Source organism: Lissotriton helveticus, chromosome 2_1, assembly GCF_964261635.1.
Source record: "Lissotriton helveticus chromosome 2_1, aLisHel1.1, whole genome shotgun sequence".
Taxonomy (NCBI): Eukaryota; Metazoa; Chordata; class Amphibia; order Caudata; family Salamandridae; genus Lissotriton; species Lissotriton helveticus.
The window spans coordinates 249,244,764-249,256,871 of record NC_136059.1 but is presented as its reverse complement, the minus strand read 5'-3'; the positions used below and the strand labels follow the sequence as shown (position 1 = coordinate 249,256,871).

Below are 12,108 nucleotides of genomic sequence, written 5' to 3'. Positions count from 1 at the left end.
AAACTTTTCAGACACTCACCCCCAGTCACAGATGTGGGTTGAATCCATCATCATTCTTTAGCTCACTTCGCCACCTCAGTTCAGACCCAGCTATATGCAAATCAGTCTGACCCTGTGCCTCATTGGAACAGACCAGCCCGAACTGCCAAGCCAGGTCTTTTCTGAAACGGAAACAAGCATCCTAGGACCTGTTTCTGGGTAACACCTTTCATCACCCGTGGCCAAGGATTTAAGTAAATTCTCCATGGAATGCGCCAACAAGTTAGTCAGGGTAGTAATTAAGGAGTGTGACAAGCCTTTTACATGAAGTCCAGACAGAAAATAGTCACAATCCAGCTGAATCTAACTGTCTGAGAAGGCTGACAAGAAACTGATATGGTTCACCTTCTCCTGTCCCCAAAAGCGCTGCTTGCAAGGACATGTAGGTATAGCAAATCTCACATTTGTGGTACGTAGCTGCTAACCACCAACATCTCTGTATAGGTCCTGAACAGGATATGTTATGGGGTTTTATAGAGCACATAGCTGCCCCAGCAATGGGGCATTCCAGCACTTGGTCTCGAAGATAGAAAGCTGACACTGTCAGCCTTTCAGAGATCAATTTTGGTAGCAAAAAAGCAATTTTATCAGAGATATCCTGACTTACAGATGGCTTTCAATGTTTCTGATGCAAAGAAAGAATGCATTCCAAACAACAGAAGCTTTGGCGCAAAATGAGCGCCCTCTGGACGCGAGTGACAGCGGCCAATTAAAGATCAGCTGAACATAGGGGTCAGAAAGGTCTGTAGCAAGACAGGCGATTGGGCAAACTAGGAGCCCTTTGGGAGAACAGGATATTATGGGCCATGCACAAGGTCTTAAGGTGGATGCGCTCTTCCACTTGGAAGAAGGTCAGAGACAGAGCAAAACTTTGGAAGGGAAAAAATCAGCCTGGAGTCTTCTGACGACTAATTTGTTGGTGCCAAGGTAAACGATGTTACAGTAGTCAACAGCAGGGCCTCTTTAAACAACTGGGTCATATGCAAGATGTCCATCAGAACGCTTTTCTTCCTCTGAGTTCACACGAGATCTGGTGCCCTCAAATGCACAAAGTAAACAGCAAGACAAGTTCTGGATAGTTCACACCCCAGTGGAAACAATGTGGCAGACCATAGCGGGCCTTGGCCATAATTTTAGACTAGAGCTAAGTGTCCCAGCACAGACTGAGATGGGCGCAATCCTCGTAGTGCATGGACGAAAGGCCACGCAGCATGATGGTGCTAGCAGTGGAGGTTGAGATGGGAGTCAGGCATGACACATCTGGGGAAAAGCCAGAAAACATTATTCTAGTATTTGTCGTTTGAGGAGGAATCACAAAATTGTATTGTATGCTCCTCTGTGTAAATGTTTGTAAAAATTGTTTACGCAGCTCAGCGGGAATGGCAGAAATGTGGATGTTTGTCCTTCTGTGTATGTGTTGGGAATCGTTGTTCAAGTAGATCACACAAGCTAGTTTTCCTCACCCGGCTTTATCCACCAGCAAAGCTGCTATTAGTCAACAACACCAGTCCCCATTATCTTCCTGCACTAGAAAATAAGCCTTCACCTTCTGTAGACAAGTGCTCTTCTTGGGGCTGGCATACCATGTCTAGGCCATGTCTGTTAGAATATCCAAATGAACATAGTCTAGCAAGCTCTCTGCGCAGGGTGCCATTCCCTCTGCCACACGGTCCACCCAGCATAGTCTAAAGCCATGGCTTGCAGACTGTGGGTGCAGGCTGTGGCCTTTGGCTTCACTTTAAGACAAGTTTTCTTTAATCCAAAGCCCAGTGAATATGTTTTTTTGGCATTTCCAGTAGTCTGTGAGCTCAACGTGTGGCATTGCTACGACTGTGCACAGTCTCCTTGTTCCCATGTTCTGCTGTGCATGGCTTGTGGCCATGTACATTGGACGTTGGTGCACGATATAACCCGAAAGCTATGACCTGCACTTATTTCCTGTGCCCACAGTGTACTGAACCTCCTGAAATCGATTTCCCCCCTGTGCCCGCTGAACGGAAGCAGCCTGGATAAAACATCTAGAAGATACCTATGCTATAGTTTATATAATTCCTTCCCAGGTACCAATAAGGTCGACGGGGAGCTTTTAAGAACTACCAGTGTGAAATACATAAAGGAAGTCATAAAGGATCTCTTCCTGAAAAGAGCAGCAGAGCCAGATAATCTTTCACTTATAATGCTAAAGACAAATATTGACTGGTTGGGCGGGATTGTCTTTAGGTTATTCAGAGTAATTACATTAACAGGTTTGATACCTGAAAATAAGAAGGATGCAATCATCAAACCTTTACATTAGAAAGGCCCAGCCTCAGACCCTTAGAATTATACACTGGTTAGTTTGATGGATGTGGGGTAGAAGGTTTACGGACAATGTATCCTAGGAGTCTGAAGAAATAGGTTGATGAGAATGCCCTTCTCCCAACTGAGCAGGGAGGCTTTCAGGAAGGGCAAGCTATGCTGGACCATTGTTTTAGCCTATGCTCAATTGACAGGAAGGCATTTTAGGTAAGGAGAACCTAATTTGCTATTTCGTAGACTTTCACGGGGCATTTGACCTAGTAAATCGCGAATTATTGCGGGATAATCTAGAGCAGTTCAGAATCCATGAGGGTCTACTAGGCATTCTGAAGGAACTCCAAAAGGGGAATTATTTTAGAGTACAATTGGATAAAGTTGGCAGCCTTTCAGAAAAGATCAATATAAGGAATGGCAGGGCTGTGAGTTGGCCCCAACATTATTTTCACTCTATTTAAGTGATTTGCCTGCATTTGTGTCGGGAACTGTGTCCGTGTACCCTAAGTTGGGAGGTTGGTAAGTGTTGTGTCTGTTTTATGCAGAAGATTTAGTAATTATATACAGGACTCAAATAGGCTTCCAAAGAAAATTGAATGAATTCCTTGGATATTTTATTGACAAAAAACATTTGGTAGATATAGATACTGAAATGGAGAAAAACCAAAATATAGGTATTTGGGCACAAGATGAAAGAATTCAATTGGTGTCGGAATATCAAAGATTGCTAAGGTGATTATGAAAAGATACTTGTGTGTGCATTTTTCATCTAATCTGAGCTGGAAATTCCACTGTGAAATTGTAAAGGCGAATGCCATGCCAACAATAATAAGGTTATGTAATTTTAGGAAGGAGTATGGTGAGTCAGATCTTGGCGCGGATGCATAAGACGGAAAGTATAGAAGGTCAATGTTTAAAAATAATTTTGAATTTGCCTAAATCGAATATTGTTCAAGTGATAACTTAGAGACCGGTTTGACATCCTGGATCTCTCTGTCTGAGAGAGCTGCATCGAAATTCAGTAATAAACTTTTAGAATCAGGTGATGATAAGATACAATCATATGGTAGAGATGAGATTGTGAGAAGCAAACTAAAATGGGCTGCGAGTTTTAGAGGTATCGGTCAAATGCAAATTTCTCCTTGGACTCTCCTATAATCACAATACCAGCAAGAATCCCGAAAAGTAAAATGCATTTAAGAATAGAAACAAATTCCATAGGAAAAGATTTCAGGTATATCTTAACGAAGAAGTCCTGAATCCATAGCATATCATTCCCTTACTTATTTTATTTGGCTAATCCAAAGTGAGGCAGGACATATTTGGATTTAGAACAGGTCTTAAACTTTTCGCCGCGGTGGATATTCTACCGGGGTACGGCTGAATGCGAAGCGTGCGTAGTTCGGACGTCAATGTGGTTAAAAGAGAATGGTAGTGTTTCCAAATATGGGTTGAAAATGAAATTAACTAATTCCCATATTTTATTAGATTGTTTATTTTTTATGATGGAAAGATAAAAATGGTTAAGACCCATGTTAAAGAAACATGGTTTGCTGTATTGATGGGAAGCCACAAAATGACTATTTCATATGCAATGTTTTGATGTGGTCTGCACAAAAGGATGGCTTTTATTGCCAATTAAGAGACAAATAATTGTTTATATTTTAATGACTATAATTGTATTGATTGTTTTTAAATTTGGATGTATATGTTGTTATAATGCTATATGCTTAATGGATCAAAGTCTGAGTAAACATTTTTTTTTTAACTGATTACTTCCTCTGTTGATGGTGTGTAATCCTCCTATTTCACCATTGGGGCTCCTTCTCTACACTGCTCTCCATTGTCAACACTTCCCTCACCCCGGCATCTTCCCAGAAGCTCTCAAGACAGGCCAGAGTCTCCCATTCCTAAGGAACCCCACAGTAGACCATGATGAACTCACCAATTACCAGCCCATCGCTCACCTGCCGTTCTTTGGCAAGAGCATTGAAAAAGCAGTCTATGTTCAACTCCAAGATTACATTAATGCTAACCACCTCCTGCACGACTTTTTGAGTCAGGCTACAGATCACGATGCAGCACGAAGACCGTTCCATTACACATCATAGACAATGACCTCCTGACCACAGTTGATGAAGACCCCTGGCTTGTAAACCTCTCAACTTCCTCTAACACTGTCGACCACACCATCCTAATATGCACCCTGAAGTCTCAATTGAGATTCAGCAACAGGGTCCTTCACTCCTACCTTTCTAACCGATGCCAGTTTGTTCACATTAGTGTATCAACAGGTAAACGTGTCTACAAGGGATTCTTTCTTCTACTTATTCTCATAAGTGTCTCGATGCTGACCGTGTGTGCAGCAGATCATTGTACGGAGCACTGCCCGTCCTCGAACACTTAATGAAGTGATTGGCCATGTTGACACTTCAAATACTTTGTTTTGGTGGACCGCTGGAAGAGCGATTGCCCCAGTGTGCTTCTGACATTCCCGAGACCTATTTGACAATTGCTTTGTCACTGCCAGCTATCTAATAGTTGTCCTTTTGACTTCAGATACGATCGTAACTGATCAGACTACATCAACTACTATAAGTCACCAATGTAGTTTCCCTAGGGTCATTCAACATATGGAACCACAGTCGATGGTCCAGCAGATGCCTTCACTACATAGAGCGAAACGTCGACAATTGCACCCATTTTCTATGTGATTTTTCTCACTAAAGGATTTGTTTTCTGTATAATCAGTTACAATTCCCTTATGTATATATTGTTTGGAATGGGTGACCACATTAGTGACAATGAGATAACTGCAGCAAACAAAAACTTCTAAATCTCGGTCACTGTGTGTTTATATATTTTTATATTGGCAGTATTTTCTGTACCCTTTAATATTGTTCCAATATAAATGTGTATTTCAAGAAGTATACACCCATCTGTGTTTTGTTCCTTTACAATTTTTTGTAGACCTGTTCATGTTGAAAGAAGTAATTAAGCTTTCAAAATATTTCAATGTAAGCTACTGTTTAGAGCATATTACCGATGATTCCTAAAAACATGAGAATAAGTAGAAGAAAGAATCCCTTGTAGGCACGTTTACCTGTTGATACACTAATTACCCAAGCCTCCAAAGGTCTATTGGGTTCCCCACTCCTTCGTTCACTAATTTGTTCACATTGGCACCGAAATATCCCTATCACCTGCAGAGTCATTCTGTCTCCTGTCATCTTCATCCTCTACCAGGTGTCACTAAGTGCTTTACTCACGAGTAACAGCATCAAGATTCACTAATATGCTGATGATAACTCTACTTGAAAGTCTCCCCTGCTTCTGTTCCAGACCTGGATGTGCAGCGCCTACCTGAAGCTTAACCCCACCAAGATAGAAGTCCTATTATTTGTCAAGGATAACAAAAAGGAAACAGTACAAATATGTACTACTTGAGAGGTAGCTCTGATATTGGAGTATTAAACATGAACTAGGTAACCTGAGGGATATGGGATGAAACTGTAATACAAAAATTATGTGTATTAATGTAGCCTCCCCTTTAGATTCTTCCCCTAGGTGAGCAACTAAACTAGATACTCCTACGTGATGTACCTTCCATCTGCTTGGAAATAAGTATTAGTCCTTCCAATTCTGATTGGCTTACCTCTCAATACTTTTGAAGCTACCTCTCTGTCATCAATTCTGCTGTTCTACTGAAAGCCTGGCCAATGACCAACTATTGTACTTCAAGGAGACCACCAAATCTTTAGATACTTCACAAGTTGATTTCAGAAGCATTCACAGCACAGAATCATTTATGTCTGTCCTTTGGGATGTTTGTACTACTTCAAAGAGGGTGGGATGGCAATCCTCATCCTCCTTTGTCTCCCTTCGATCTTCGACATGACCTTCCAATCAGTTCTCATGGATCGCTTGTATGGGAAAGGGGTGCGATCATGCACTTACCTGGGATGGATTTTTTCTGTCTGAGTGAGCTTAAGCTGTCTCTCTTCCATCACTCCTGTGCATCTTTAAGTCTCTTACCTGCAGTGTTTTTCAGGTCTCGACTCTCAATCCGACACTCTTCAGCATCTCTATTGCCATGCATGCCTTTCCCACCAGATCGCAAAGTTTCACCTGTTTTTCACTTTATTCAGCTGAGTAGCCACATAGATGATAGCACTCAAGCTACCTAGAAGTATTTTAAGAAGAACTCCTGGCTAGCAAACTGTTAACCCTCCACACTGGCCACTTCCCCTCATGTTGTTGACCATGTTTGAAATCTAGACTTTATCTTTGACTCCCTTCTGTCAATAAAGACTCACATAAATAACGTTAACCTTTTTCCTACCTTGGGGAAACTCTGCTTCTCTTTACTACCTCATACAAGAAGTGTCATCCATCAGTGATCTCAGCCTACATTGATTGTGTTAACTTTGTTTTCCTAGTTCTATCTGTGAATCTCATGACCAGGCTCCAGGCGGTGTTTATCGTCATGCCCCAACTCATTCTAGGGCTGAAGAACTGTACATTCCTCACAGTTAAAACATGGAACTTATCCCTGCCTTCACTTAAAACCGTCTACAATTAGTCCAGTTTCACAAAATTATTAAAACTTGGCTTTTTGCTACCAATGTTGTCTGTATCCAATATACTATTCGCCAGTGAGTGTCTTGGTGGAGCCCTCAGAACTTTGAAGCTAAGACCAGGATGCCCTCTCTCTGGATAACAATGTCCTTTACAAGGATGCTGTGTCATCAGAGGAATAATTCTGCTGCTCAGGTCCTGAGTCTGTGGATGCTGTGTATCCTGAGGGATAACCCTGCTGCATGGGTCCTGAGTCTGTAGATGCTGTGTATCCTGAGGGATAACCCTGCTGCATGGGTCCCGAGTCTGTGGATGCTGAGTATCCTGAGGGATGGCCCGGCTGAATGAGTCCTGAGTCTGTAGATGCTGTGTATCCTGAGGCATAACCCTGCTGGACAGGTCCTGAGTCTGTAGATGCTGAGTATCCTGAGGGATAACCCTGCAGGACAAGTCCCGAGTCTGTGGATGCTGAGTATCCTGAGGGATGGCCTTGCTGGACGGATCCCAAGTCTGTAGATGCTGTGTATCCTGAGGGATAACCCTGCTGGACAGATCCCGAGTCTGTAGATGCTGAGTATCCTGAGGCATAACCCTGCTGGACGGGTCCCGAGTCTGTAGGTGCTATGTATCCTGAGGCATAACCCTGCTGGACGGGTCCTGAGTATGTGGATGCATTGTATTCTGAGGGATGACCCTGCTGGATGGGTCCTGAGTCTGTGGATGCGGTGTATCCTGAGGGATGACCCTGCTGGACAGGTCCTGAGTCTGTGGATGCTGTGTAACCAGAGGGAGTAAGCCTGAGTCTGGTCAGTATGTATACGCTGAGGAATTCTGCAGAATGTGTAATTGTGAATGCAGAAATCCCTTCCCGTGATCGCAAATAGGATTTCCCAGCGTTCTCCTTAAAACCTGGGACTATTTCCGGGTTCGACCTTGCAGCCACATGAAGGGCTATGCAGATTGCAATGAACGTATCTCTCCGTTTGTCTTTTGAATCCTAGCCAAGATTGTATCAAAACTGCATGCTAGAGAAATCGTGAAACGTAACTAACCACATTTTAAATATTTTCTTCAGGGTGAAAGAGTCTGAGCTGTTTGAGAGATGGAAGAGCCTGCAGGTGTGCAAATGGGAAATGAACACAACAGAAGCCAACGCTTTCAAGTAAGCAGTGTCAATGCAAATCATATCACAGTCAAAATCGAATCCTTGAATTGTACTCTAAACTCAGAGGTGGCAGGGTGTGGCTGAAAACTGGAGCCTCCGCGGGGAGAGTGGCAGAACGCTGTCTCTTCCCTGAAGAAGGGAGGAAAATACGCAGGATTGATTGCATTAAGCTTTACATCTTATAAGCAGTGGTGGCCGCCACAAACAAAGGCTGACGGGGCAGGTGGAGGAAATGCGGAACACGGAATGTGGGGGGGGGGGGGGGGGGGTGTCATGCAGGGATCGGGGTTTTGGTGGTGTTAGAAATAATATATATTTTTTTTTAACGTACCTTTAGCTGTCGACGGCCTCCAGCATCTCCTCTTCCTGGTCCCAGCAGCCCCTGGGACAGACTCCTATCCTATCCTGCAGAGCAGCGCGTGGATCGGCCTGAGCGGGCTAGAAACACGCTCCGCTCAGGCCAGGGAGTCTGTGAGGGTTTCTCCAGCATAGCTGCCCAACGCAGCCAGGCTGGAGAAACCAAGGTATGCATGTTTGTTTTGGTCGGCCTGAGATACCTGGCCAAATCCACATGAGAACTTAGGAAGGGCACGTAGCATTCCTCCTCCCTCTCCCACGCCTCGGCCCGCCCCTCCCTACAGAGTTGGCTCAGAGCCGGCAAATGCAAAATAAAACAATGCAAGAACATTCTCTTATTTTTCATTTTCTGGCTCTGAGCCAGGCAGTGGCGGCGACGAAGTGATATGGCATTTGCTCCCTTAACTGCAGATCCTTTCTAAGGAGGCCGGGAACTGCAGTAAGAGATGCCAGCCCTCGAGTAATTGTGTCAGGCTGACCTCTCCTCCCAGTTACCTGCCAAAGAGAGATGTTGGGCGGGAATGCAGAAAAAGTGCTGGTCCTTGAATTAATAAAGCCCAGTATTGGCTGTGGTTCCCAACTCTGGGTCCTGCTTTCAAATGTGTGCGTTACAGCATCAGGTAAAACTTGGAATCATGTGGGGCGGTATCTCCCAAGGATATGCTGTTCCTTCCTACTCTGACGTCTTGTTTTGTGGGAGAGGTGTGGGGCAGCGGTCCCTATGGCTGACTCCTGAGTGCAGGGCTCGCGGTTCGATGTCAGGCGACAGCTCATCTCAGCACCATGTGACATGGCAATAACTCACTTAATCTACCCGATGGCCCTCAGCGCTTTTGAAACCTAAAGGGGTGATATGTCAGCACTTTACAAATATGGCTTATTATTATTATTTGTTTTGTGTAAGGAATTGCTGGTTTTCATTAGGCATCCTCACCAGGAATATCAAGATGTTTTGAAAAATTATAATTTTCTCTGTAGTTAATGGTCTAGGAGATCCATCTGCCCCCACTTAGGCTATTAACTGAGGACTGTGGCTTGTTGTTTTTTAGACATTCCTCATGAATTTCGGTTGCAAATATAGTTCCCCTCTACCGTGCAGCCACTTAGGACAAGTCGGATCCTGTAGGTGGACAGCGGGCATGTGCTCCGTATGACCCTCAGCCATTTATTCGCCAACACATGAAAACCCATTGGTTGAATCAGGCAGCATCTGCAGCTATCTCTGCTGAGACCAGTGTAACATTTATGCTTCCCCTGGAAGAACAGAAGTAGTCTTCCTCTTTAGATTGTGTCTGGGTCAGTGCTTAATTTGCAACAAAATAAGTGCCTGGGCTCTCGTCAAGAGGCCACGGCACCTTCCACCATACATTGCCCATGCTATGCAGCCAATGATAGTAACAACACAACTACTAACCATCACACTCCAACAAGTGTGACAATTTCAGACCCCCAAAGCTATAAGAATGGCTTGGGCAGCAGTAAATAGTCATTTTTAATGAATATAGCATTCATAATTAACTGTTGTTGTGGTCATCTCAAAATTAGCTACACATCGCCACCTTGTGGCAGGCTGTAACAAGCGCTGGTGCTGACAGTTAAGTGCCGGCGCCGAGGTAGTGTAGAGGTGCCATTCTTACCTTGTGAACTAGCCGGTGACTGGAAAATGGTTGCCACCCAATTCTGTCTACTTTGTTGCCCTATGCCCACCTCCCTTTGCAGCACTTTCTCTTTGCTTTAATGTAAACATGCCCAGAAACCCTATATCCAAACATAACCATAACTCAACAAGCCAGAAGGGCAGACGAAATATCGAATGTGTGTGCTTGTGCTAGAATTTATATTTATGGTGAAGAGTTGGGTGGCTTCGGTGGCTTTTGTACACTGAGGGAGTCACCAGAATGGGATCCGTGCCTAATCTGAACAGAATCAGTGATAAAAGCATGTTTTGTAAATGTGGAGCCAGCCATCTGTAGATAAATAAAGTCTCACTAACTTCTTGCATTAAGTTCATTTAAATGTTTCATGGCAGGCAAGACCAACTGACAGCCTGTGTGACTTAAGACATTCAATAGGTATGCCTGTCTACTCACTCCCAAATACATTTGTGTGAGTCTTCATTACTTACCGGCTCCATGATTTGTAGGTTGTACATTACAAGGCCATCAACTATTAATTATTGCTTTTGTTCTATTTCTTGAGAGTGGAATTGTGACTGTGTATGAACCCTAAGAGTATTTACGTAATTTCCTTGATTGTTATTGTATTGTTTTGTCGTGTAGTTCCTATAGACCTATATAGGATTTGCGTGTTTAGACAACATAGACTGTGGGATTGGTGTCCAGACTGATTCCAGACAACCCCACTGGTTATGTTCGCCTGTATACCGAGGAAGCTCACAGTGCCACTGTAAACTCCTCTTACTAAGGAGAAAATAGTTCTTGGCAACTATTGAACATGACAACCCTGATCCCTCAGAATCGTGGAAACAATGCAGTACTTTTTGCTTAGTCACTTGTGCTCGCTTTGTCTCAGAGAGATACACAGAATAAACAGTGGGGACGTGTTCAAGAATCATTTATTGAACCAGCATCATTCTAGTGTAAAATAGGTGTGCTGAAACAACCATATGACAGAAACAGATATAAATGATTACAAACACAAACAGAGTAAAAGAATGGTAGAGTCCTACCATTGTGCTAAAATAATGAATACAGGTAAGTATATAAAATACTTAACAGTAATAAATGCATACTCCTATGATGCAATCCTAAATAGATGTACTTAAGTGTACCTAGCCTGTATGTAGGTGTAGAGCCAAGAACCCTCCTAGGATAAAGCTAACCCCATTCATTACCTGAAGTGAGAGCATGTGGGACCCTGTCATGGTCCCGAGTAGGGCACCTCGCAAGGGATGTCCGACCTCTGCGAACTGGAGTGTCTGCATGCAGGAACCTCAGCGTCTTGTGTCAGTGTGTCAGCATGGTAGTCCTTTTTCTCCCCAATCCCTCCCACAGCAAAGATATTGTGTTTATATACCCAGAGTAGTACCCTCAGATGATCTACCTTGCTGTATCATGTCAGACTAGGATGACGGAAGGAATGGCCCTTATACATAGTTATGCAGAAGAGGGTTGTCCTGCAGAGATTCCAAGAACCCTCATGCATAATGAATGATACTAGTTTTTAGAAAAAACCCATGTCATTTAAGCAGTACCGTAACTAGGTAAAAGGTCAGTACCAAGAACCGTTATATAGTGTAATGGCAGGGGAAATATAGGTGAAAGGTGTGGTTGCTACCTGAGCCTATATTGGGGCGCCTGTATGAAACATAACAGTTTATTAGTTGAAGCTGTGACATAAGTTTGAATTATTTCTCACTCCAAAAATGTGCTTTGTCCTTATGTTAATGTTGTTAGGCGGTTTATGTATCGCCTATCAACCACCTAACACTGTGGTGGCTTCTGCAGGCTGAGGGATTGCCTGAGTGGGATCAATGCTAATGCCCAAGGCAAGCCGCTTGGCAGTCAACCTCTGAAAATTGTGTGGCTCATCGTGTGAGTTAATGATCCTTAGGTCTTCCTGAATTTGCATTAATGGCAGAGTTGACTGTGGGGAAACTGCACCTCCAGTTCTTGTTGGAGATGCAGGAAACATGGGGGTTTCGTCTGTCAGTTTTA

The 12,108-nt window shown here is 43.6% G+C and overlaps 1 protein-coding gene across 2 annotated transcripts in view; it reads left to right on the top strand.

The window, feature by feature from the left end:
- ST8SIA5 (ST8 alpha-N-acetyl-neuraminide alpha-2,8-sialyltransferase 5) overlaps nucleotides 1-12,108 on the top strand; it is a 317,773-nt gene that overhangs the window by 230,774 nt on the left and 74,891 nt on the right. For both annotated transcript variants that reach the window (XM_078674767.1, XM_078674765.1), the window contains one exon: nucleotides 7,985-8,071. In XM_078674767.1, coding sequence (XP_078530893.1) covers nucleotides 7,985-8,071 — 87 coding nt within the window. The remainder of the gene's footprint in view (nucleotides 1-7,984; nucleotides 8,072-12,108) is intronic.